Source organism: Carcharhinus amblyrhynchos, chromosome 20, assembly GCF_965287045.1.
Source record: "Carcharhinus amblyrhynchos chromosome 20, sCarAmb.v2.hapA, whole genome shotgun sequence".
NCBI lineage: Eukaryota > Metazoa > Chordata > Chondrichthyes > Carcharhiniformes > Carcharhinidae > Carcharhinus > Carcharhinus amblyrhynchos.
In genome coordinates this window covers 1,145,446-1,172,699 of record NC_137343.1, presented here as the reverse complement: position 1 = coordinate 1,172,699, position 27,254 = coordinate 1,145,446, and the positions used below count along the sequence as shown (strand labels likewise).

The 27,254-nt window shown below is 44.9% G+C and overlaps 1 protein-coding gene across 1 annotated transcript in view; it reads left to right on the top strand.

Annotated features, from left to right (window-relative positions):
- The window catches only part of tctn2 (tectonic family member 2), a 77,265-nt gene that overhangs the window by 41,742 nt on the left and 8,269 nt on the right, over positions 1–27,254 (top strand). Inside the window, exons 12-15 of the mRNA XM_080207919.1 lie at positions 2,949–3,032; positions 3,691–3,808; positions 5,087–5,190; positions 13,501–13,648. Of these exons, the coding sequence (XP_080064045.1) occupies positions 2,949–3,032; positions 3,691–3,808; positions 5,087–5,190; positions 13,501–13,648 (454 nt within the window). The remainder of the gene's footprint in view (positions 1–2,948; positions 3,033–3,690; positions 3,809–5,086; positions 5,191–13,500; positions 13,649–27,254) is intronic.

Below are 27,254 nucleotides of genomic sequence, written 5' to 3'. Positions count from 1 at the left end.
AGTTTGGAGGACATTTAGTGGTGAAAGTGCAGGACAAGGCTAGCAGAAGTAGGGAATCCTAGATAACTTGGGATATTGAGCCCTGGTCAAGCAGAAGAAAGAGGCACATAACATGCATAGGCAGCTGGGATCAAGTGAATCCCTTGAAGAGTATAGGGGATGTAGGAGTAGAGTTAAGAGAGAAATCAGAGGGTAAAAAGGGGACACGAGATTGTTTTGGCAGATAACGCAAAGGAGAATCTAAAGAGCGTCTACAAATACATAAAGGGCAAATGAGTAACAAGGGAGAGAGTACGGCCTCTTAAGGATGAACAAGGCCATCTGTACGGATCCACAAGAGGTGGTGAGACCGTAAATGAATATTTCTCATCAGTATTTACTGTTGAGAAAAGCATGGATGTTAGGGAACTTGGGGTGATAAATAGTGATGTCTTGAGGAGTGTACATATTATAGAGGAGGAGGTGCTGGATGTCTTAAACTGCATCTAGGTAGATAAATCCCTGGGACCTGATGAAGTGTATCCCAGGGCACTGTGGGAGACTAGGGAGGAAATTGTGGGTCCCCTAGCCGAGATACTCGAATCGTCGATAGTCACAGGTGAAGTGCCTGAAGATTGGAGAGTGGCAAATGTCCCAGGGAAAAGCCTGGGAATTACAGGCCAGTGAGCCACACAGCTGTGGTGGGTAAATTGTTGGAAGGTATTTTGAGAGACAGGTTCTACAGGCATTTAGAGATACAAGGACTGATTAGGGACAGTCAGCATGGCTTTGTGAGTGGAAAATCATGTCTCTCAAATTTGACTGAGTTTTTTGAAGGGGTAACCAAGAGGTAGATGAGGGCAGTGCAGTTGATGTTGTCTACATGGACTTTAGCAAGGCCTTTGACAAGGTACTGCATGGTAGGTTGTTGCATAAAGTTAAATCTCTCAGGGTCCGGGGTAAGGTATCGAAATGGATACAAAATTGGCTTCTTGACAGAAGCCAGAGGGTGGTTTTAGAGGGTTGTTTTTCAAACTGAAGGCCTGTGACCAGCGGTGTGCCTCAGGGATCAGTGCTGGGTCCACTGTTATTTGTCATTTATATTAATGATTTGGATGAGAATATAGGGGACATGGTTAGTAAGTTTGCAGATGACATTGATTGGTGACATAGTGGACAGTGAAGAAAGTTATCTCCAATTATGACAGGATCTTGATCGTTAGCCCACTGGCCCAATCGAATGGCAGATGGAGTTTAATTTGGACAAATGTGAGGTGATGCATTTTGGTAGATTGAACTAGGGCAGGGGTTGCTCAGTTAATGGTAGGGCATTGGGGAGAGTTACAGAACAAAGAGATCTAGGGGTACAGATACATAGCTCCTTGAAAGTGGAGTCACAGGTGGACAGAGTGGTGAAGAAGGCATTCAGCATGCTTGGTTTCATCAGTCAGAACACTGAATACAGGAGTTGGGACGTTTTGTTGAAGTTGTACAAGACATTGGTAAAGCCACACTTAGAATACTGTATATAATTCTGGTCACCCTATTATAGAAAGGATATTATTAAACTAGAAAGAGTGCAGAAAAGATTTACTACAATGCTACCGGGACTTGATGGATTGAGTTACAAAGAGAGGCTGGATAGACTGGGACCGTTTTCTCTGGAGCGTAGGAGGCTGAAAGGTGATCTCATAGAGATCTATAAAATAATGAGGGGCACAGATCAGCTAGATAGTCAATATCTTTTCCCAAAGGTAGGGGAGTCTAAAACTAGAGGGCAAAGATTTAAGGTGAGAGGTACAAAGGTGTCCGGAGGGGCAGTTTTTTCAGAGGGTGGTGAGTGTCTGGAACAAGCTGCCAGAGGTTGTAGTAGAGGTGGGTACAATTTTGTCTTTTAAACAGCATTTAGATAGTTACATGGGTATGTTGGATATAGAGGGATATGGGCCAAATGTTGGGCAATTGGGATTAGCTTCGGGGTTTTTAAAAAAAAAGCGGCGTGGACAAATTGGGCCAAAGGGCCTGTTTCCATGCTGTAAACCTCCATGACTCTGTGAGGAGGTTGACATGTAGTGGAACATACTGAATGCAATTTTAAGATTGCAGGACAAGTTGACAACTGTTTAAATAAAAATACATGGGATAATTTGTTTCTTAGCTACACAAGCAAGGACGCAACACTCAACTTTTATTGTGATGAGACTCAGAACAGATCTAGCAGCCCAAAACTGGGCATCCATTGGCATTGGATCAACCACAGTTTGTAATCTTGTGATTTGGCATATCTCTTATTCTAGCAATGCCACTAAGCTAGTCAACCACTCGATTCAATGAGGAATGTAGAAGAGGTTGCGGTGAGGTGATTGGTAAAAGAAATAGAGGCTCATGATCTGAAAAGTGCTAACCAATGTTTAGTGGAAGCAGATTCCGTATAACTTTCAAATGAGAATTGGATAAATACATGAAGGGAAAAGATTGCAGAGTCTGTGGAGAAAGAGGAGGAGGAGTGGGACTGTGGGCAGCATAGTAGCACATTGGTTAGCACTGCTGCTTCACAGTCCCAGGGACCTGGGTTCAATTCCCGGCTTGGGTCACTGTCTGTGTGGAGTTTGCGCATTCTCCTTGTGTCTGCGTCGGTTTCCTCCCATAGTCCAAAGATGTGTGGGTTAGGTTGATTGGCCATGCTAAAATTGCCCCTTAGTGTCCTGAGATGCACAAGTTAGAGGGATTAGTGGGTAAATATGTAGAGATATGGGGATAGGGCTTGGGTGGGATTGTGATTGGTGCAGACTCAATGGGCCAAGTGGCTTCTTTCTCTACTGTAGGGTTTCTATGAATTCTATGAATAATTGAGCAGTTCTTTCAGCGGTGTGACCAATATGATGCAGAATGGCCTCTTTCAGTGCTCTGTAATTCTTTGTGACCATCTATAAAATGCACAATAATGTAAAGGTATTTATTGATTTCAGGTTATCAGATTGGCAAGCCTGTTTTAGGTGCTTTTGAAAATGGCAAGACTTTACAAAAGGCTCCCATAAGCATCTGGCAACCAGGTAATATATTTCCTATGGACATTAAAATTTAGTCTTTAGGGTAGCGGGGACAGGAAAGCTAATGATTCACTCACTGCCCTACAAATTCTGATAATGTTGCCCAGATGATGATGATGCCTTCTCTTGACAGACAGTCCACTTGTCAAGTAGAAAGAGTAAAAATACATGTAAGGTGATGGTAATATGGAAAATGAGGAAACTAAATTTGTACTAAAATAGTTGAGAGTTAACTCCTGTACTGATTTCATCAGTTAGCAAGAGAAAGCTCATCAACTGAAGGGCAAGTAATGCAATTTCCTCCTTCCATAGAAACATAGAGAATAGGAGCAGGAGTAAGCCATTTTGCCCATCATGTCTGCTTCACCATCATTACGATTAAATTCCTATTGCTGCTTTTATCGCTGTTTGTGTACTGAGGGAATTCTGACCACAGATGCCCATAGAAGAGGCTCAATTAGAGCATCAACTTAGTCAGGAGATGTTGAAGTTAGCAGGGACTGGCCTCCATCACACTCCTGAACCTACAGCACCAACTGGTACAAACCCAGGCCCAAATCCAATGGAGTTTTAGCCACGTTAGCAAAACATCAGTAAATTTAATGAAATGAAGTTCTGCTTATATATTGTCTTGTGTTTTTCATTCCTTTTTGCGTTGCAGTTGGAAATGGGCTGTGTTCATCAGCTCAGACCACAGCTGTGTTGTTTGGAAAGAACTCCATTTCTGGATGCTTGTTGAAGCTCAGCATTGATAACTTTACTGACTGTGCTGATCTCAGGTCTGTAGCTTGCCCATGTACAATTTCCTAAAATATTAAGAAATCTAGCATATTAATGGAACATGCAGGCTGTATTACTGTTGAGAAATTCACCGCAGTGATTGTGTCCATTTAAAGTTCATTCATGCTCTTAAAAACCACCTGATAGGTAATTGACTAAACCACACACCTGTCCTTGTGTTGAAGTAAGTTCATTTTGAAAATGAAAATGGAGGAACCAAGATGGATAAGATGGTACGGTGTGATGACTGATACACATAGAATTACTGAGACCAGCTACTATTCTACATGGGGCAGAGAAAATCTGAGCTTGAATGTTAACTAGCAATTGGCTGCAGAATGGTTTGCAGACAAAGAGATCCCTCTGATTCACCTCTTGTATAAAAGAGTGATTTTATCTTCACTGTATAAACACAAAAAAATTAAATGGTACAATAAAAGAGAATTTATTTTAAATGCTTTTCTGACCAGTGCTTCCCAGGCCAGTGAAATACTTTTAAAAGAGTAGACACTGTAATGTAGTGGAAAAACGGAAAAGAAAGCTGCATGAAGCACATTTATAAATGAACTGCACTCACTCAGAAACGTAAGGGCTGCAAAATTCAGATCAAAATAGCTATTTTTAATTTACTACTTCCCACTACATATTGGAATCACTGATAAGTGACCAAAGTGTGTTAAGGATGTGTTCAAGATCATAAACAGTTCTAAAAGTATAAATAAGGTGAAACTGTTTCCAGTAATGAAAGGGACGATAACCAGAGGATACAGATTTATGACTGATGATGAGAAGCAGAGGAGAAATGATTTTTTTTCATGTGGGGAGGTTAACATCTGAAATGAAATACAAAGGACGGTGCGAGCAGCTTCTGTTGGTAAAGTTCAAAGGGGAATTGGATAGGATAGAAAATTGCAGGGTTGGGGGAATGAACAAGGAAATGGGAGTAATTGGATAGATCCTTCAAAGGATCAGCATGGGCGAGATGGAGCAAGTGACTTTTTCTGTGCTATATGATTCTGTGAAATTGTAATTTATTTAATCTTTGCGTTGGGACAATACTGAAAGAGGAACTCTGTGGCTCTGTGTAACTGCACCTTTGGAGAAGTTGCAGGCAGTATCTGTACGGGAAGGTCTGGCTGGGGTCAACACATCTGCTCTAAAACTGTTGCCACCCATTTAAATACAGCACTAATATAAAAAGACAGTGCACTGGTTCTGTTGCCCACTTTTTACATGTTTTGCTAAGAATTGAATAATAATCTTCTGCTTTATGACAGGTCTATTGTGTACAAAACCCTTCTGAATCTTATGCCAGGGAATGTATCAAAGAGAGGCAATTCAAACCCGACTGATCTGACAGAGTGGCTGCCATTATTCAAAGGTATTTGCAGCTGAAGTGCAGCATTTGATGCATTTATTTATTAAATAACTTTATAATATTCTATTTAAAACGTTGAGCAAACTCCTATTTACTTATTCTTCACATATCATAAGCAATTGTCTAAATCCACAAAGATGGATGAGTTTGTATTTATGGTCCTCACAATGCACCAAAGTGCTACATAGCAAACTAATTACTTCTGAAGTGCATTCACTGCAGCAGTCATTCACCAAGGACCCACACAGACAGCAATGTATATGAACACACAAATTAGGAGCAGGGGAGGGCACTCAGCCCCTCGAGCCTGCTCCACCATTTAATAAGATCTTGGCTGATCTGATTGTAAATTCAACTCCACATTCCTGCCTATCCCTGACTACTTTTCACTCCCTTGTTAATCGAGAATCTATCTTGCTTTGTCTTAAAACTATTCAAAACCTCTGCTTTCATTGCCTTTTGAGGAAGAGTTCCAAAGACTCACGACCCATATGAGAGAATTTCTCTTTGTCCCCATTTTAAATGACCCCTTATTTTTAAACAGTGACCACTAGTTGTAGATTCACTCTCAAAAGGAAATATCCTCTCTAGATCTACCCTGGCAAGACCCCTCAGGATCTTAAAGGCTTTGACCAAGTCACTGGATAAAAGCAAAGGCTTTGAGTGGAAAATCATGCCTCACAAATTTGATTGAATTTTTTGAATGGGTATCTGAGAAGGTAGATGAGGGCAGTGCAGTTGATGTTGTCTACATGGACTTTAGCAAAGAGTTTGACAAGGTACTGCATGGTATGTTGTTGCATAAGGTTAACTCTCACGGGATCCAGAGTGAGGTATCTAAATGGATACACAATTGGCTTCTTGACAGAAGCCAGAGAGTAGTGAGTTGTTTTTCAAACTGGAGGCCTGTGACCAGCAATGTGCCTCCAGGGATCAGTGCTGGATCCATTGTTATGTCATTTATATTAATGATTTGGATGAGAGTATAGGAGGCGTGGTTAGTAAGTTTGCAGATGCCACCAACATTGGTGGCATAGTGGACAGTGAAGAAAGTTATCTCCAATTACAATGGGATCTTGATCAATTGGGCCAATAGACTGATAAATGGCAGATGGAATTTATTTTAGACGAATGCAAGGAGATTCAGGGCAGGACTTACTCAGTTAATGGTAGGGCGTTGGGGAGAGTTACAGAACAAAAGAGATCTAGGGGTACATGTTCATAGCTCCTTGAAAGTGGAGTCACAGGTGGACAGAGTGGCGAAGAAGGCATTTGGCATGCTTGGTTTCATCGGTCAGAACATTGAATACAGGAGTTGGAATATCTTATTGAAGTTGTATAAGACCTTGGTACAGCCACACTTGGAGTACTGAGTGCAATTCTGGTCACCCTATTACAAAGAACAAAGAATAATACAGCACAGGAAACAGGCCCTTCAGCCCTCCAAGCCTGCGTCGCTCATGCTTCCAACGAGACTTTGTTTGTATCCCTCCATTCCCAGTCTGTTCGTGTGTTTATCCAGATAAGTCTTAAACGATCCCAGCGTGTCCGCCTCAACCACCTTGCTTGGCAGTGTATTCCAGGCCCCCACCACCCTCTGTGTAAAATACGTGCCTCTGACATCTGTGTTAAACCTTGCTCCCCTCACCTTGAACCTGTGACCCCTTGTGTTTGTCACCTCCGACCTGGGAAAAAGCTTCCCACTGTTCACCCTATCTATGCCCTTCATAATTTTATATACCTCTATTACGTTGCTCCTTATCCTCCGTCTTTCCAGGGAGAACAACCCCAGTTTACCCAATCTCTCTTCACAGCTAAGACCCTCCATACCAGGCAACATCCTGGTAAACCTTTTCTGTACTCTCTCCAAAGCCTCCATGTCATTCTGGTAGTGTGGCGACCAGAACTGGACACCAGTATTCCAAATGTGACCTAACCAATGTTCTATAAAGCTGCAACATCATATGCCAACTTTTATACTCTATGCCCCATCCTATAAAGGCATATTCCTTCTTCACCTTCTCTACCTGTGTTGCCACCTTTTTAAGGATCTGTGAACCTGCACAGGTCCCTTGAGTTTCTATATTCCTGATGGTTCTGCCATTTATTGTATAGCTCCCCTCTACATTAGTTCTACCAAAATGCATCACTTCGCATTTATCTGAATTAAAAGCCATCTGCCATTTCTCTGCCCAATTTTCCAGCCTACCTATATCTGCCTATTGCTATTGCCTATCTGCTTTGTTTTCTATTATTACTTCTCCAGCCTAATTTTCCAGTGGTCCAATGGCTTTTTTTTTTTGCTGCTTTTACCTTTCATACGTTTGAAAAAAAAACTCTTCCTGTCTTCTTTTATATTACTGGCTAGCATACACTAATATTTTATCTTCTCCCCCGTATTGCTTTTTAGTTGTTCTCTGCTCGCTTTTAAAGGCTTCTAATCCTCGCCACTTTGTATGCTTTTTCTTTTGCTGGGCAGCATGGTAGCACGGTGGTTAGCACTGTTGCCTCACAGCACCTGGGACAGGGTTTGATTCCTGGCTTGAGTCACTGTGTGGAGTTTGCACATTTTCCCCGTGTCTGCATGCATTTCCTCACTAAGAAGTAGGGGTGTGGGGATGGCCGTGGCAAGATGCTCGTCTTCATCAATGATATGTTGAAGACTCCGGAGAAGATGTCGTAGCTTCTCCGCTCCGGGGAAGTACTGGACGACGAAGGGTACTCTGTCCATCGGGTCTTTGTCTGAACCGTGCTGGGACCAGAGTCCTGGCGAATCTTATAACTAGGACTGTAGATAGGGCTTTAACTGAACTTTAACTTTACCTGAATGCACAAAGCATTCGGAACAAAGTGAATGAGCTGGTGGCACAGATCAGCACAAATGGATATGATCTGGTGGCCATTATGGAAACGTGGTTGCAGGGTGACAGGGACTGGGAGCTGAATGTCCAGGGGTATCAAGTGTTTAGGAAGGATAGAAGGGAGGAAAAAGGGGATGGGGAGGGTAGCTCTGCTGATTTAAGGATAATATCAGGGCGGTAGTAAGGGAAGATATAGGCTCCAAAGAGCAGAACGTGGAATCGTTGTGGGTGGAGATAAGGAACAGTAAGGGGAGGAAGACACTGGTGGGTGAAGTCTGTAGGCCACCAAATAATAACTTAGAGGTGGGGCAGGCTATAAACAAGCAAATGAATGATGCGTGCAGAAGTGGAACGGTGATAATTATGGGGGACTTCGATCTGCATTTTGATTGGTTGACCCAAGTCGGATGCGGTGGGCTTGAGGAAGAGTTCTTGGAATGCTGTAGGGATAGTTTTCTTGAACAGTGTGTGACGGAACCAACGAGGGAGCGAGCTATCTTAGATCTGGTGTTGTGTAACGAGGCAGGAAGAATTAGGGATCTTGTTGTGAGGGATCCTCTTGGGACGAGCGATCATTGTATGGTTGAGTTTTCGATGCAGATGGAGGATGAGAAAGTAGGGTCCCGGACCTGTGTCCGCTGTTTGAACAGAGGGGAGTACGATAGGATGAGAGAGGAATTGACAAATGTAGATTGGGGGCGCAGATTGGTCAGTAGGACTGCTGAGGAACAGTGGAGGATCTTTAAGGAGATCTTTTTCGGTGCTCAGCAGAGCTCAGCTCCAATGGTAAAGAAAGAACGTAGGAGAAGGGATAATCAGCCGTGGTTATCAAAGGAAATAAAAGAGTATTAAATTAAAAGCTGATGCGTTTAGAGTGGCTAAAAGTAGTGGGCGAGTAGAAGATTGAGAGAGGTTTAAAAATCAACAAAGAATGACTAAGAAGTTGATAAAGGAAGGATAGACTATGAAGCTAAACTAGCACTAAATATGAAAAAGGACAGTAAGAGTTTTTACAAATATATAAAGAGGAGGAGGCTGGCTAGAGTGAATGTTGGACCCTTAGAGGATGAGAGGGGGGATTTAGTGGTGGGAGATGAGGAAATGGCTAAGGCCTTAAATAAGTTTTTTGCCTCGGTCTTCACGGAGGAGGACAGGAATAGTTTGCCGGATCTTAAAGATAGAAGGATGGTAGGGGTTAAGAGCCTGAATGCGATTACTGTCACTAGAGAGGTAGTGCTTGATTGACTAGCGGGACTGATGGTGGACAAGTCCCCAGGACCGGATGGAATGCATCCCAGGGTTCTGAAGGAAATGGCAAAGGTGATGGTAGATGCCTTAGTGATTATTTACCAAACTTTGCTGGATTCCGGGGAAGTGCCGGAAGATTGGAAAACGGCTAATGTTACGCCGCTGTTTAAAAAAGGTAGCAGACAAAAGGCAGGGAATTATAGGCCGGTTAGTTTAACATCTGTTGTTGGAAAAATGCTTGCATCCGTCATCAAAGGAGAAAAAGCGAGGCACCTGGAAAGGAATGGTTTGATAGAGCAGACGGAGCACGGATTCATTAAGGGGAAGTCATGTTTGATGAATTTATTGGAATTCTATGAGGATGTGACTAGTGCGGTAGACAGAGGGGAACCGGTGGATGTGGTGTTTCTAGATTTTCAAAAGGCGTTTGATAAGGTGCCGCACAAAAGGTTGCTTCAGAAGGTTAGAGGGCATGGAGTTGGGGGTAAGGTGTTAGCGTGGATAGAAGATTGGTTGTCTAATAGGAGGCAGAGAGTAGGTATCAATGGGTGCTATTCTGATTGGCGGTTGGTGACTAGTGGAGTGCTGCAGGGATCGGTGCTGGGGCCTCAGCTATTTACCATTTATACAGATGATCTGGAGGAGGGGGCTGAGTGTAGGGTGACGAAATTTGCTGATGACACGAAGATGAGTGGAAAAGCATTGTGCGGAGGGTGTGGAAAGTCTGCAGAGGGATCTGGATAGGCTGAGCGAGTGGGCGAGGACCTGGCAGATGGAGTACAATGGTAGCAAGTGTGAGGTTATCCACTTTGGCAGGAATAATAGGAGGGATTACTATTTAAAGGGTGAAAAGCTGCAGCATGCTACGGTGCAGAGGGACCTGGGGGTCCTTGTGCATAAGTCGCAAAAACCCAGTCTGCAGGTGCAGCAGGTGATCAAGAAGGCGAATGGTATGCTGGCCTTTATAGCGAGGGGGATTGAATATAAAAGCAGGGAGGTCTTGCTGCAACTGTACAGGGCACTGGTGAGGCCGCAGCTGGAGTACTGTGTGCAGTTTTGGTCGCCGCACTCGCGCAAGGATATTTTGGCCTTGGAGGGAGTGCAGAGGAGGTTCACTAGGCTGATACTGGAGATGAGGGGGTTAGACTATGAAGAGAGATTAAATAGACTGGGCCTGTACTCGTTGGAGTTTAGAAGGATGAAGGGGGGGATCTTGTAGAGACGTATAAGATAATGAAAGGGATGGATAGGGTAGAGGTAGAGAGATTCTTCCTGCTCAGAAAGGACAGCAGGACTAGAGGGCACAGCCTCAGGATAACTGGCGGGGGGGGCAGTTTAGAATGGAGTTGAAGAGGAACTTCTTCACTCAAAGGGTGGTGAATCTCTGGAATTCTCTGCCCGTTGAAGTGGTGGAGGCTACCTCGCTAAATATATTTAAGTCACGGGTAGATAGATTTCTGATAGATAAGGGAATTAAGGGTTATGGGGAGAAAGCAGGAAAGTGGAACTGATGCACTTCAGATCAGCCATGATCTTAGTGAATGGCAGGGCAGGCTCGAAGGGCTTGATGGCCTACTCCTGCTCCTATTTCTTATGTTCTTATGTCCCGTGTTTGTCTTCTGAGGAGGTCGGTGCAGTTTTTCACTGTGGTGCATCGGAACTGTCACTCGATTAGTCGAGCGCCATATCCTGTTCTTATGAGGACATCTTTCAGCATCTGGAGGTGTCTTTTGCAATCCTCCTCCTCTGAGCAATCCTGTGTATATGGAGGGCTTGTCCGTAGGGGATGGCTTGTTTAATGTGTTTAGGGTGGAAGCTGGAAAAGTGGAGCATCGTGAAATTAACTGTGGGCTTGCGGTACGGTGAGGTGCTGGGGTGACCGTCCTTGATGGAGATGCGTGTGTCCAAGAATGCAACCGATTCCGGAGAGTAGTCCATGGTGAGTCTGATGGTGGGATGGAACTTGTCGATGTCATCATGTAGTTGTTTCAGTGATTGTTATCATGAGTCCAAAGGAAGAAAATGTCATCGATGTATCTAGTGTATAGCATCGGTTGAAGGTCCTGTGTGGTGAAGAGGTCTTGTTCAAACCTGTGCATGAAGATGTTGGCACATTGAGATGCGAATTTCGTCCCCATGGCTGTTCTGTGTGTCTGGAAGAAAAACTGGTTGTTGAACATGAAGACGTTGTGGTCCAGGATAAAGTGGATGAGTTGTAAAATTGCGTCTGGAAACTGGCAGTTGTCGGCGTTGAGTACTGAGGCAGTTGCAGCAATGCCATCGTTGTGGGGGATGTTGGTGTAGAGCACCGAGACATCCATTGTGACGAGGAGTGTCCCTGGTCCAACTGCTCCGTGTGTGCTGAGTTTCTGTAGGAAGTCCATAGTGTCGTAACAAAAACTGGGGTTCTTTGTACAATGGGTTTCAGGATGCCCTTGACATAGCCGGAGAGGTTTTCGCACAGGGTCCCATTGCCCGATACGATGGGACGGCCAGGTGTGTTTGCCTTGTGTATCTTTGGGAGGCAGTAGAGATTTCCAACGTGGGGAGTACGTGGAATGAGAGCACGGAGGGTGCTCTGAACATCCGGATCAAAGGTCTTGATCAGAGTGTTGAGTTGTCGAGTGTGATCTTCGGTCAGAACTGCGGTTATCTGTCTGTAGTGTTCCTCATTGTTCAGTTGTCGGTACGCTTCTTTGCAGTAATCTGTTCTGTTCAGTATGATGATGGCCCCTCCTTTGTCTGCTGGTTTGATGACAATGTTGCAGTTGGTCTTGAGAGCGTGGATGGTATTGCGTTATGATTGGGTGATGTTCGGTGTTGTCTTGTGAGTGCAGCTGATGAATCCGGTGTTATCGCACCTCCTGATGGCTTGGGCATACATGTCCAGTTGAGGGCAGTGGCCTTCCGGAGGAGTCCAATTCGACTCCTTCCTCTTAGGTTGTTGCACCGTGGATCTCTGTCGGCTGTTCTGCTTCATTGGCTGTCTCATTGTGTTCGCTGTTGGCCTTTTTGGGGTTTGTGGAAGAACTCCCATAGCCTCATTCACCTGATGAATTCCCCTGTGTCCGCTGTGAGACTGATGCCTTCACGACACCCGACAGCGCAGAGTCGCTGAGCAGAAACTGATAGCCAAGTTCCGCACGCACGAGGACGGTCTCAGCTGGGATCTTGGGTTCATGTCGCACTATCAGTCACCCCCATAACTTGCCTGGGTTTGCAAAACCTCACTTACTGTTCTGTCTGGAGGCAAGTGTCAATGTAAGCCTTCTTGTGACTAATAAATAAACTTTCTTTTTCATATGACAGAATTGCTATCCCAGGAATCTGCCTGGTGAACATTTGCTGCTCCCTCTATAGCAAGGACACCATATTGCACACAATACTCCAGCTGCAGCCTCACCAAAATCCTATACAATTGCAGCAAAATATCTCTATCCCTATGCTCAAATCCCCACGCTATTAAGGCCAACATAGCATTTGCTGCCTTTTCTGCCTGCTGTACCTGTGTGCTTGCTTTCAGCGACTGATGCATGAGGACTCCAAGGTCTCATTCAGTATCCATCTCTCTCAATTTGCACTCATTCAAGTAATAATCTGTCTTCCTATTATTGCTTCCCAAATGGATAACCTCACGTTCACATCTCATTGCTTAGTATTTCAATAAGTTATTGGAAGTCATTATGGAACCTAGAAGACCTACCATGAGAAATGAAAGATGTTTTCTCTCTGACATTCAACTTTCAGTAAGGGTAATGAATTCAGGTCTCAAGTAAATAATCTGAGCTGGCATTTGAATGTAGTATTAAAGAAGTGCTGTCTGAGATGGATGTTGAAGGACAGATTACACTAAAGTCCCAATTGTCTGTTCATGTGGAAGTAAATGATTCTATTTGAAGAAGAGGGAGCATCCTCTGTGTATTGCCCAACATTTCTCCCTCAAACAAATCCACCAGAAACAAATCACCTAATTGTATTTCTCACTTGCTGTTTGTGGGAATTGCCTGTGTGTAAATTGGTCCTGTTTGCAGAACTACAGTGACTACAGTTCAAAAATTGTTTTTCATCATTTAGAAATTTCAAAAGGATATGATCAAGTGCTATATGAATTCAAGTTCTTGTGTTCATTTATATTCTAGAGCTAGAAGATCCTTTTAGTTTAACAAAGTGGGCACTAATAGATTTTTTTAATATTTCAATGCAGTGCTACCTAACGTTTCATCCAGTAATGACCATGATTCTTATGGATTATGCACTGAGATTCCTGCCAGCTTGAATCTTTGGTTATTCACAGCAGTTGTTGGTGCAATTGAAGGCATACCACAACAAGAGATACTTGCATCTGAAGTTAAGTAAGTTGGGAATTGTTATTGTATTGGCTGGTTGACATCTCAAAGCAAATCTTAAGATTTAAATGTTGTGGAGAAACTAATATTTAATATATGCTAATTAAATTATACCCAGATCAATGCTAAGTAATTAATTAATGTAGCAGAGGTTTTTTCCAATTGTAGAACAAATTCTTTCTGTTTTGACTAGGGAAGAGGAGGTATGAAAAAAGTTATTGGAATTTAAATAAATTCTTTACATTAGAAGTGGCAACTTACATACCTGTGATTTATATTCACCATCTATGGATCCATATCCTATTGTAGGTTATTTCATGAAGGGAAGAGAATTTTACCATAAGCAATGAATTATCAATTTTGCCTATTTCTGCTTGTAACTTGACCTTTCTGCCTCTGATTCTTCACAGTTGAAATTCGAGTACTGCTGAGAAAAGAGACATGCTATCAATGCCTTTTGTCTCGCACTCATCAGAACCATTGCAAGAAATTACCAACAATAAAGGGGGAAAAATAATTAATACTGCATCAGAAGTGAATGCTGATTGGCAGTTAGACTCTGGAGAAGATATTGCCATGATAAATGCAACATGGAACAGTTAACTGTCCAGCTATGTTCAAATTCAAACTGGCAGGTCAACTCTTGATTGGTCAAGGGGGGTGATTCCCTGAGCTTTTGCTTTTTTAAAAAAAGGCACAAGTGTGGATATGTTCTTTCTGTCTGTACAGGACAGCCCTGTGTATGAAATATATGTAGCTACCAGCATATATAGTGCTCATTGTAAGTTGTTCTCTGTTTACTGTTGGTAATTTCACATGGGTAGTTCTGATGTGTAAGAGAACAAGGTTTGATAGTAATATCGAAAGACTGCTTAAGACTCACTTTTAGACACTTCAATGTTCCTGACAAGTTTCCGATCACTTATGTCCTGCTCTCTACATATTGCTATTTGACATTTATGGAGTAAACCAAAGAAATCAATGAAGAAATGGGCAAATGAAAGAAAAAAATTATAATATGTTGGGAGTTACTAAAACCTGACACAACTTGTTGAAATCGTGTCACAGACGCGTGACTGAGATGAGTGGCTGAGCACCTAAAGATTGTGTGTCTGAGCCTTATCACTAGGAATTGTCCTAGTACTGGGCAATAGGAGGCTATTCTGTCCATCACCCCTGCTAGCTGTTTGAAAGAGCTATCCAATCAATCTCATATACCCTGCCCTTTCCCCAGAGTTGTGTACATTTTTTTTTCTTTTCAAGTGCATATCCAATTCCCTTTTGAAATATACTGTTGAAGGAAATTATTATTAGGAAGAAAAAGTACTTGAGAAATTAGTAAGACTGAAAGCTCATAAATCCTCAGAGCCTGATGAACCTACATCTCAGGGTACTAAAGGAAGTGGCCAAGGAAATCGTGGATGCGCGTTGTCACCTTCCAAATCTCTATAGATTCTGGAACAGTCCTGACAGATTGGTGGTTAATATAACCCTACTATTTAATAAAAGGAGGAAGGGAGAAAACAGGGAATTACTGACCAGCTCACTTAACCTCAGTAAGAGGGAAAAAGCTAGAATCTATTATAAAGGATCTGATAATTGGACACTTAAAAAAAAAACCAACGCAATTCGACAAAGTCAATGTGGATTTATGAAACGAAAATCATTTATGACCAATGCACTGGAGTTTTTTGAGGTGTAACAAGTATAATAAGAATGAACAATGGATATGTTGTATTTGGATGTTCAGAAAGCTTTTGATTGAGAGGTTGGAAAGAAACTTAAGTAAGGAGGGTTAAAAAGGGTCACGAAAAAGCATTGGCCAGAAGGATCAAGGAAAATCCCAAGACTTTTTATGTATATATAAAGAGGGAGAGGGTTGGCCCACTCAAGGACAAGGGAGGGAATCTATGTATGGAGCCAGAGGAAATGGGTGAGGTATTAAATGAGTACTTTGAACATAAGAACATAAGAAATAGGAGCAGGAGTAGGCCATCTAGCCCTTCGAGCCTGCCCCGCCATTCAATAAGATCATGGCTGATCTGTCGTGGCTCAGTTCCACTTTCCCGCCCTCTCCCCATAACCCTTAATCCCCTCTCTTATCAAGAACCCATCAACCCGCTTCTTAAAAATATTTAGCGAGGCAGCCTCCACCACTTCAACGGGCAGAGAATTCCAGAGATTCACCACCCATTGAGTGAAGAAGTTCCTCCTCAACTCCGTTCTAAACCGCCAACCCTTTATCTTGAGGCTGTGCCCCCTAGTCCTACTGTCTTTTTTGAGCGGGAAGAGTCTCTCCACCTCTATCCTATCCATCCCATTCATCATCTTATACGTCTCAATGAGATCTCCCCTCATTCTTCTAAACTCTAATGAGTATAAGCCTAGTTTATTCAGCCTCTCCTCATAGCTCAACCCCCTCAACTCCGGCATCAGCCTAGTAAACCTCCTCTGCACTCCCTCCAAGGCCAAAATATCCTTGCGCAGGTGCGGCGCCCAAAACTGCACACAGTACTCCAGCTGCGGCCTCACCAATGCCCTATACAGCTGCAGCAAGACCTCCCTACTTTTATATTCAATCCCCCTCGCTATGAAGGCCAGCATCCCATTCGCCTTCCTGACCACCTGCTGCACCTGCAAGCTGGGTTTTTGCGACTCATGCACAAGGACCCCGAGGTCCCTCTGCACCGTCGCCTGCTGCAGTTTTTCTCCACGTAAGTAATAGTCCTTCCTACCATTCTTCCTACCAAAGTGGACCACCTCACACTTGCCAACATTAAATTCCATTTGCCATTTCCTGGCCCATTCGCCCAGCCTATCTAGATCCTTCTGCAGACTCTCCACACCCTCCGCACAATTTGCCGTTCCCCCAATCTTGGTGTCATCAGCAAATTTCGACACCCTACACTCGGTTCCCTCCTCCAGATCATCTATATAAATGGTAAATAGCTGAGGCCCCAGCACCAACCCCTGGGGCACCCCACTAGTCACCAACTGCCAATCCGAATAGCACCCATTGACCCCCACTCTCTGCCTCCTATTTGACAACCAATCCTCTATCCACACTAACACCCTACCCCCAACTCCACGTCCCCTGACCTTCTGCAATAACCTCTTGTGAGGTACCTTGTCAAACGCCTTCTGAAAATCCAGAAAGACCACATCCACCGGCTCTCCTCTATCCACCGCCCTAGACACATCCTCATAGAACTCCAGTAAATTTGTCAGACACGACTTCCCTTTAATGAAACCGTGTTGCGTCTGCCCTATCAAGCAATTCCCTTCAAGATGCCTCGCAATTTCCTCCTTAATGACGGATTCTAACATTTTACCTACCACAGACGTTAAACTAACCGGCCTATAATTCCCCGCCTTTTGCCTGGCACCCTTCTTAAACAACGGCGTAACATTAGCGGTTTTCCAATCTTCCGGCACTTCCCCGGAATCCAGCGACGTCTGGAAAATAACCACCAAGGCATCCACTATCACCTCCGCCATTTCTTTCAGAACCCTCGGATGCATTCCATCCGGTCCTGGGGACTTGTCCACAATCAGCACCTCCAGTCTGTCGAGCACCACCTCTCTAGTAACAGTAATGTCATTAAGACCCTCCAGTCCTACCACCTTTCCATCGCTAACACCCGGCAAATTATTCACGTCCTCCTCCGTGAAGACAGAAACAAAAAAGTTATTCAAGACCTCAGCCATATCCCCATCCCTTACCACTAGGTCCCCTTTCTCATCCTCTAAAGGACCAACGTTCACCCTAGCCAGCCTCTTCCTTTTTATATATTTATAAAAACTCCTGCTATCCTTTTTTATATTAAGTGCTAGCCCAGCTTCATAGCTTCTCCTACCCTCCTTTATCAACTTCTTTGTCAATCTTTGTTGACATTTAAACCTTTCCCAATCCTCTTCTCGCCCACTGCTCTTAGCTACTCTAAATTCCTCCGCTTTTAATTTAACACTTTCCTTCACCTCCTTCGTTATCCACGGCTTATTACCTCTCCTCCTACGGTCCTTTTTGACCATCGGAATAAATTTCTGCTGAGCACCAAGAAAGATCTCCCTAAAGATCCTCCACTGCTCCTCAGCAGACCTACCTTCCAACGTGCTCCCCCAGTCCACATTCGCCAATTCTTCTCTCATCCTACCGTACTCCCCTCTATTCAAATAAAGGACGCGTGTCCGGGAACCCACTTTCTCCTCCTCCATCTGCAACAGAAACTCCACCATACAATGATCACTCTCTCCAAGAGGATCCTTCACCGCAAGGTCCCTAATTCTACCCGCCTCATTTACATAGCACCAGATCCAAGATAGCTCGCTCCCTTGTCGGCTCCAACACACACTGTTCAAGGAAATTATCCCAGCAGCATTCCAAGAACTCCTCCTCAAGCCCACCTTGTCCAACATGGGTCGACCAATCAGTATGCTGATTGAAATCCCCCATAACTACGGCCGTCCCATTCCTGCACGCCGCACTTATTTGCGCGTTAACAGCCCGCCCCACCTCCAGGTCATTATTCGGGGGCCTATAGACGACACCCACCAGCGTCTTCCTCCCTTTGCTGTTCCTAATCTCCACCCACAACGATTCCACTTTCTGCTCTTTGGCTCCGATATCATCCCTTGCTACCGCCTTGATACTATCCTTAATCAGCAGAGCGTCAGTATTCACCAAAGAGAAGGACTTGGTGAATGATGAGTCTGGAAAGGGTGTGTAGATAGTTTGAATCATGTTGAGATCAAAAAGGAGGAGATATTGAGATTCCTGAGAAACGTTAAGGTAGACAAGTCTGCAGGGCCTGATGGGATATATCCCAGAATACTGAGAGGCAAGGGAGGAAATTGTGGGGCTTTGAGAGAAATCTTTGTATCCTCACTGGCTATAGGGGAGGTCATGATGTGGGTATGCCGGCGTTGGACTGGCGTAAACACAGTAAAAAGTCTGACAACACCAGGTTTTAGTCCAACCTATTTATTTGATAATATACTCTCAAACTTTCGAGGGGACTGCCTCTTTGTCAGGTGAATGGAGAGTTCTGGCCTCAGACAGAGCATATAAAGCACAGACAGTTTAGAGATTTCTGATTAGAATGTGAATCCTTACACCTAACCTGCTGTTCAAGACCTGAAGTGGCTGATAATGTGAGTGGAAGGAGCACTGATCACAGTTTAAAGAGATGTGTATTGTCTCCAGACAGTACAGTAAGTGAGGTTTTGCAAACCCAGGCAAGTCACGGGGGTTACAGATAGTGCGACATGAACCCAAGATCCCTGTTGAGACCGTCCTCGTGTGCGGAACTTGGCTATCAGTCTCTGTTCAGCGACTCTGCGCTGTCGTGTGTCGTGAAGGCCGCCTTGGAGAATGCTTACCCGAAGGTCAGAGGCTGAATGCCCGTGACCACTGAAGTGTTCGCCAACAGGAAGGGAACAGTCTTGCCTGGTGACTGTTGAGCGATGTTCATTCATCCGTTGTCGTAGCGTCTGCATGGTCTCCCCAACGTACCATGCTTCGGGACATCCTTTCTTGCAACGTATCAGGTGGACAATGTTGGCCGAGTTGCAAGAGTATTTACCATGTACCTGGTGGATGGTATTCTCACGTGTGATGATGGTATCCATGTCGATGATCCGGCATGTCTTGCAGAGGTTGCTGTGACAGGGTTGTGTGGTATTGTGGTCACTGTTCTCCTGAAGGCTGGGTAGTTTGCTGCGAACAATGGTCTGTTTGAGGTTGTGTGGTTGTCTGAAAGCAAGAAGTGGGGGTGTGGGGATAGCCCTGGCGAGATGTTCGTCTTCATCAATGATATGTTGAAGACTCCGGAGAAGATGTCGTAGCTTCTCCGCTCCGGGGAAGTACTGGACGACGAAGGGTACTCTGTCCACTGTGTCCTGTGTTTGCCCTCTGAGGAGATCGGTGCGGTTTTTCGCTGTGGCGCATCGGAACTGCCGATCTATGAGTCGAGCACCATATCCTGTTCTTATGAGGGCATCTTTCAGGGTCTGGAGGTGTCTGTCATGATCCTCCTCATCTGAGCAAATCCTGTGTATACGGAGGGCTTGTCCATAGGGAATAGCTTCTTTAACATGTTTAGGGTGGAAGCTGGAGAAGTGGAGCATTGTGAGATTGTCTGTGGGCTTGCGGTACAGTGAGGTGCTGAGGTGACCGTCCTTAATGGAGATGCGTGTGTCCAAGAATGCAACTGATTCTGGGGAATAGTCCATGGTGAGTCTGATGGTGGGGTGGAATGTGTTGATATCATCTGCCCTCGAATGGACTTGTATGCCCAAACCATCAGGAGGTGCGTTAACACCAGATTCATCAGCCGCACTCACAAGACAGCCCCGAACATCACCCAAGCACAACGCAACGCCATCCACGCTCTCAAAACAAACTGCAACATTGTCATCAAACCAGCAGACAAAGGAGGGGCCATCGTCATACTGAACAGAACGGATTACTGTAAAGAAGTGTACCGACAACTAAACAATGAGGAACACTATAGACAATTACCCACAGATCCGACCAAAGAACACACTCGTCAACTCAACAATCTGATCAAGACCTTTGATCCGGACCTTCAGAGCACCCTCCGTGCTCTCATTCCACGTACTCCCCGCATTGGAGACCTCTACTGCCTCCCAAAGATACACAAGGCAAACACACCTGGCCGTCCCATCGTATCGGGCAATGGAACTCTGTGTGAGAACCTCTCTGGCTACGTCGAGGGCAACCTGAAACCCATTGTACAAAGAACCCCCAGCTTTTGTCGCGACACTATGGACTTCCTACTGAAACTCAGCACACACGGAGCAGTTGAACCAGGGACACTCCTCGTCACAATGGATGTCTCGGTGCTCTACACCAACATCCCCCACAACGATGGCATTGCTGCGACTGCCTCAGTACTCAATGCTGACAACTGCCAGTTTCCAGATGCAATTTTACAACTCATCCGCTTTATCCTGGACCACAATGTCTTCACCTTCAACAACCAGTTTTTCATCCAGACACATGGAACAGCCATGGGGACCAAATTTGCACCTCGATATGCCAACATCTTCATGCACAGGTTCGAACAAGACTTCTTCACTGCACAGAATCTTCAACCGATGCTGTACACTAGATACATCGATGACATTTTCTTCCTTTGGCCTCATGGTGAACAATCACTGAAACAACTATATGATGATATCAACAAATTCCACCCCACCATCAGACTCACCATGGACTATTCCCCAGAATCAGTTGCATTCTTGGACACACGCATCTCCATTAAGGACGGTCACCTCAGCATCTCACTGTACCGCAAGCCCACAGACAATCTCACAATGCTCCACTTCTCCAGCTTCCACCCTAAACATGTTAAAGAAGCTATTCCCTATGGACAAGCCCTCCGTATACACAGGATTTGCTCAGATGAGGAGGATCGTGACAGACACCTCCAGACCCTGAAAGATGCCCTCATAAGAACAGGATATGGTGCTCGACTCATAGATCGGCAGTTCCGATGCGCCACAGCGAAAAACCGCACCGATCTCCTCAGAAGGCAAACACAGGACACAGTGGACAGAGTACCCTTCGTCGTCCAGTACTTCCCCGGAGCGGAGAAGCTACGACATCTTCTCCGGAGTCTTCAACATATCATTGATGAAGACGAACATCTCGCCAGGGCTATCCCCACACCCCCACTTCTTGCTTTCAGACAACCACACAACCTCAAACAGACCATTGTTCGCAGCAAACTACCCAGCCTTCAGGAGAACAGTGACCACAATACCACACAACCCTGTCACAGAACCTCTGCAAGACATGCCGGATCATCGACATGGATACCATCATCACATGTGAGAATACCATCCACCAGGTACATGGTAAATACTCTTGCAACTCGGCCAACATTGTCTACCTGATACGTTGCAAGAAAGGATGTCCCGAAGCATGGTACATTGGGGAGACCATGCAGACGCTACGACAACGGATGAATGAACATCGCTCAACAGTCACCAGGCAAGACTGTTCCCTTCCTGTTGGCGAACACTTCAGTGGTCACGGGCATTCAGCCTCTGACCTTCGGGTAAGCATTCTCCAAGGCGGCCTTCACGACACACGACAGCGCAGAGTCGCTGAGCAGAGACTGATAGCCAAGTTCCGCACACATGAGGACGGTCTCAACAGGGATCTTGGGTTCATGTCGCACTATCTGTAACCCCCGTGACTTGCCTGGGTTTGCAAAACCTCACTTACTGTACTGTCTGGAGACAATACACATCTCTTTAAACTGTGATCAGTGCTCCTTCCACTCACATTATCAGCCACTTCAGGTCTTGAACAGCAGGTTAGGTGTAAGGATTCACATTCTAATCAGAAATCTCTAAACTGTCTGTGCTTTATATGCTCTGTCTGAGGCCAGAACTCTCCATTCACCTGACGAAGAGGCAGTCCCCTCAAAAGCTTGAGTATATTATCAAATAAATAGGTTGGACTAAAACCTGGCGTTGTCAGACTTTTTACTGTATAGGGGAGGTCCCAGAGGATTGGAGAATAGCCAATGTTGTTCCTTTGTTTAAGAAGGGTAGCAAGAATAATCTGGGTAATTATAGGAGAGAATTCTTCGAGACAGGATTTATTCCCACTTGGAAATAAGTGAACATATTAGTGAGAGGCAACGTGGTTTTGTGAAGGGGAAGTCGTGTCTCACGAACTTGATCGAGTTTTTCGAGGAAGTGACGAAGATGATTGATGAGCGTAGGGCAGTGGATGTTGTCTACGTGAACTTCAGTAAGGCCTTTGACAAGGTCCCTCATGGCAGACTGGTGCAGAAGGTGAAGTTGCATGGAATCAGAGGTGAGCTGGTAAGGTGGATACAAAACTGGCTCAGTCAAAGAAAGAAGTCTCGCAACACCAGGTTAAAGTCCAACAGGTTTATTTGGTAGCAAATGCCACTAGCTTTCGGAGCGCTGTTCCTTCGCCAGGTGAGTGGGGAGTTCTGATCACAAACAGGGCATATAAAGGCACACAGTTCACAGAATACTGATTAGAATGCGAGTCTTTACAGCTAATCAAGCCTTAAAGGTGCAGACAATGTGAGTGGAGATTGCATTAACCATAGGTTAAAGAGATGTGTGTTGTCTCCAGACAGGACAGTAAGTGAGATGTTGCAAGTTCAGGCAAGTCATGGGGATTACAGGTAATGTGATATGAACCCAAGATCCCAGTTGAGACCGTCCTCATGTGCGGAACTTGGCTATCAGTTTCTGCTCAGCGACTCAGCGCTGTTGTGTGTCGTGAAGGCCGCCTTGGAGAACGCTTACCCGAAGATCAGAGGCTGAATGCCTGTGACCGCTGTTGGCGAACACTTCAGCGGTCACGGACATTTGGCCTCTGATCTTCAGGTAAACGTTCTCCAAGGCGACCTTCATGACACACAACAGCGCTGAGTCGCTGAGCAGAAACTGATAGCCGGGTTCCGTACACATGAAGATGGCCTCAACTGGGATCTTGGGTTCATGTCGCACTATTTGTAACCCCCATGACTTGCCTGGGCTTGCAACATCTCACTTAGTGTCTTGTCTGGAGACAATACACATCTCTTTAACCTATCTCCACTTTAACCTGGTGTTGTGAGACTTCTTACTGTGTTTACACCAATCCAATGCTGGCATCTCTACATCATGACTACCATCGGTCAAAGAAGATAGAGGGTGGCAGTGGAAGGGTGCTTTTCTGAATGGAAGGCTGTGACAAGTGGCGTTCCTCCGAGATCAGTGTTGGAACCTTTGCTGGTTTGATACGTATAAATATATATTTATACAGCGGATTCGATAGGGTCTTTTAAGAGACTTTTAGATAAGTACGTGGAACTTAATAAGATAGAGGGTTATAGGTAAGCATAGTAATCTCTAGGGTAGGAACATGCTTGGCACAACTTTGTGGGCCGAAGGGCCTGTATTGTGCTGTAGTTTTTCTATGTTTCTGTGACTTGGAGGAAAATGTAACTGGATTGATTTGCGGACAACAAAAAGGTTGGTGGATTTGCGGATAGTGATGAAGATCATCAGAGGGTACAGCAAGGCAGAGAGTGGTTGTGGATGGGTCTTTCTCTACATGGAGGTCGGTCACCTGTGGAGTGCCCCAGGGATCTGTTCTAGGACCCTTGCTGTTTGTCATTTTCATAAATGACCCGGATGAGGAAGTGGAGGGATGGGTTAGTAAGGTTGCTAACGATACGAAGGTTAGTGGTGTTGTGGATAGTCTGGAGGGATGTCAGAAGTTGCAGCGTGACATAGATAGGATGCAAGACTGGGCGGAGAAGTGGCAGATGGACTTCAACGCGGATAAATGTGTAGTGGTCCATTTTGGCAGGACCAATGGGATGCAGGAGTACAATATCAAGGGTAGGAGTCTTAGCAGTGTTGAAGAGCAGAAGGATCTTGGGGTCCGGGTCCACAGGACTCTTAAATCGGCCTCGCAGGTGGAGGATGTGGTCAAGAAGGCGTATGGTGTACTGGTCTTCATTAATCGAGGGATTGAGTTTAGGAGTCAGGAGGTAATGCTACAACTTTATAGGACCCTTGTCAGACCCCACTTGGAGTACTGTGCGCAGTTCTGGTCGCCTCACTACAGGAAGGATGTGGAAGCTATTGAGAGGGTGCAGAGGAGATTTACAAGGATGGTGCCTGGATTGGGAGGCATGCCTTATGAAAGGTTGAGGGAGCTAGGTCTCTTCTCCCTGGAGAGACGAAGGTTGAGAGGCGACCTGATAGAAGTTTATAAAATGTTGAGAGGAATAGATAGGGTGGATTCTGGGAGGCTATTTCCCAGGGCTGAAATGGTCGCTACGAGAGGACACAGGTTTAAGGTGCTGGGGGGCAAGTACGGAGGAGATGTCAGGGGAAAGTTTTTTTTCATTCAGAGGGTAGTGAGTGAGTGGAATCGGCTGCCGTCGGTGGTGGTAGAGGTGAACTCGCTGGGGTCTTTTAAAAGACTTCTGGATGAGTATATGGGATTTAATGGGATTGGGAGTTACAGATAGTTCTATGGCTTGGTGGGTGTAGATGTGATTGGTGCAACTTGTGGGCCGAAGGGCCTGTTTGTGCTGTAGTGTTCTAAGTTCTATCTCTGGATTGTGGGAGGAAACTGGAGCACCCGGAGGAAGATATTGACTATCTACCTTGTTTATGCCCCTCATTATTTTATAAACCTCTATAATGTCACTCTTCAGCCACCTATGCTCCAGAGGAATAATGTCCCAGTCTATCCAGCCTCTCCTTTATGGCTCAATCCATCAAGTCCTGGTAGCATCTAGTAAATCTTTTCTGCACTCTTTTTCTAGTTTAATAATATCCTCCCTAAAATAGGGTGACCAGAATTGCGCACAGTCCAATAATGACCATGAAGCCTTTACTGATTTATCATAAAAACCCATCTGGTTCAGTAATTCCTTTCAGAAAGAAATCTGCCATTCTTATCTAGCTGACCTACATGTGACTCCAGATTCACTGCAATGTGGTTGATTCTTAAAATGTCCTTGGAAATGATTGAGCAAGTCACTCACTTCAAGGGCAATAAGAGATGGGCAATAAATGTTAGCAAAGCCTGTGACACCCATGTCCCGTGAATGAAATTAAAATAAATTGTGGGAGTGGGCAAATACATGGCACTTTAACATGAAGGCATTCACTTTGGTAGGAAAACAGAATTACATTTATATTAATGGCAATAGATTGGGGAATATTGATTTACAAAGGGACCTGGATGTACACCAGTCACTGAAAGCAAGCACACAGGTGCAGTTAGGAAGGTGAATAGTGTGTTGGCCTTCATTGCAAGAGTTTTTGTGTACAGGAACAAGGGTGCCTTATTGCAGTTGTACAGAGGCCTGGGTGAGGCCACACCTGGAGTATTTGCTCGTCTTACATAATTTCTCAGTAAGAAGTCTCATAACACCAAGTTAAAAGTCCAACAGGTTTATTTGGTAGTGGGAGCTTTTAGATCACTGCTCCTTCACTCACCTGATGAAGGGGCAATGCTCAAAGCTCATGCTGCCAAATAAACCTGTTGAACTTTAACCTGGTGTTGTGAAACTTCTTACTGTGCCCATGCCAGTCCAATGCTGGCATTTCCACGTCATAGATAATTGCCATAGAGGAAGTGCAGCAAAGGCTCAGCAAGCTAATTTCTGGGTTGGTAGGATTGTCGCATGAGGAAGATTGGACCAACTAGGCCTGTGTTCACTAGAGTTTAAGAGAATGAGAGGGGATTTCAGTGAAATGTATAAAACCTCTGGCAGACTGGGCGTAGGAATGTTGATTCCTTCAGCCTGGGGAGGGATGAGGGGTCTAGAACAAGGATTCATGGTCTCAGGATATGGGGTAGGTCATTTCGGACTGTGATGAGGAGAAAATGTCTTCATTCGGGGAGTGGTAAACCTATGGAATTCTATACCACAGATTGCTGCAGAGGCCAAATCACTGAATATATTTAAAAGGAAATGGATCAGTTCTAGACAGTGACGTGACGAGGGGATTAGGGAGAGAACAGGAAATGGTATCGAGATAGATATATAGATAGATCTACCATGATCATATCAAATGGCAGAACAGGCTTGGGGCCGAAATTTATGGAGTTGGGGTGGAAACTTAGGGCCAAATCAAACAGAGTGGTTATCTCGGGACTCTTGCCTGTGCCACGGGAGAGTTTAGAGAAGAACAGAAAGAGGGAATGTTTGAACTCGTGGCTGAGGGGATGGTGCAGGAGGGAGGGGTTCAGGTTCTTGAACAATTGGGGCTCATTCTGGGGTAGGTGGGATCTCTACAAGAGAGATGGTCTACACCTGAATCAGAGGGGAACCAATATCTTGGGGGGAAAATTTGCAAAGGCTATGCAGGGGGGTTTAAACTGATTCAGAGGGGGGGGTGGGATCCAGAGTAGCAGGGATGAGATTAAGGGGGTCATAGATGAGGACTGTAAAGCACAGCATCGTGAGGGTGGAGTAGAGCCTGGTTTGAAATGCGTATACTTTAATGTGAGGAGTATTCGCAATAAGGTGGATGAACTTGCAGCGTGGATCAGTACCTGGAACTTTGATGTTGTGGCCATTTCAGAGACGTGGATAGAGCAGGGACAGGAATGGTTATTGCAGGTTCCGGGGTTCAAATGCTTCAGTCGGAGTAGAGAAGGGGGGGAGGAGTAGCGTTATTAGTCAAAGACTGTATCACAGTGACAGAAAAGAAGTTTGATGAGGACTTGTCTGTTGAGGTAGTATGGGCTGAGATTAGAAATAGGAGAGGAGAGGTCACCCTGTTGGGAGTCTTTTATAGACCTCCTAAAAGTTCTAGAGAGGTAAAGGAAAGGATTGCAGAGACGATCCTGGACAGGAGTGAAAGTAATAGGGTAATTGTTATGGGAGACTTTAACTTTACTAATATTGATTGGAATAGCTCTAGCTCGTTAGAGGGGTCAGTTTTTACACAAAGTGTGCAGGAAGGTTTTTTGACTCAGTATGTAGATAGGCCAACTAGAGGTGAGGCTATATTGGATTTGGTGCTGGGAAATGAGCCAGACCAGGTGCTAGACTTGGACGTTGTTGAGCATTTTGGTGAT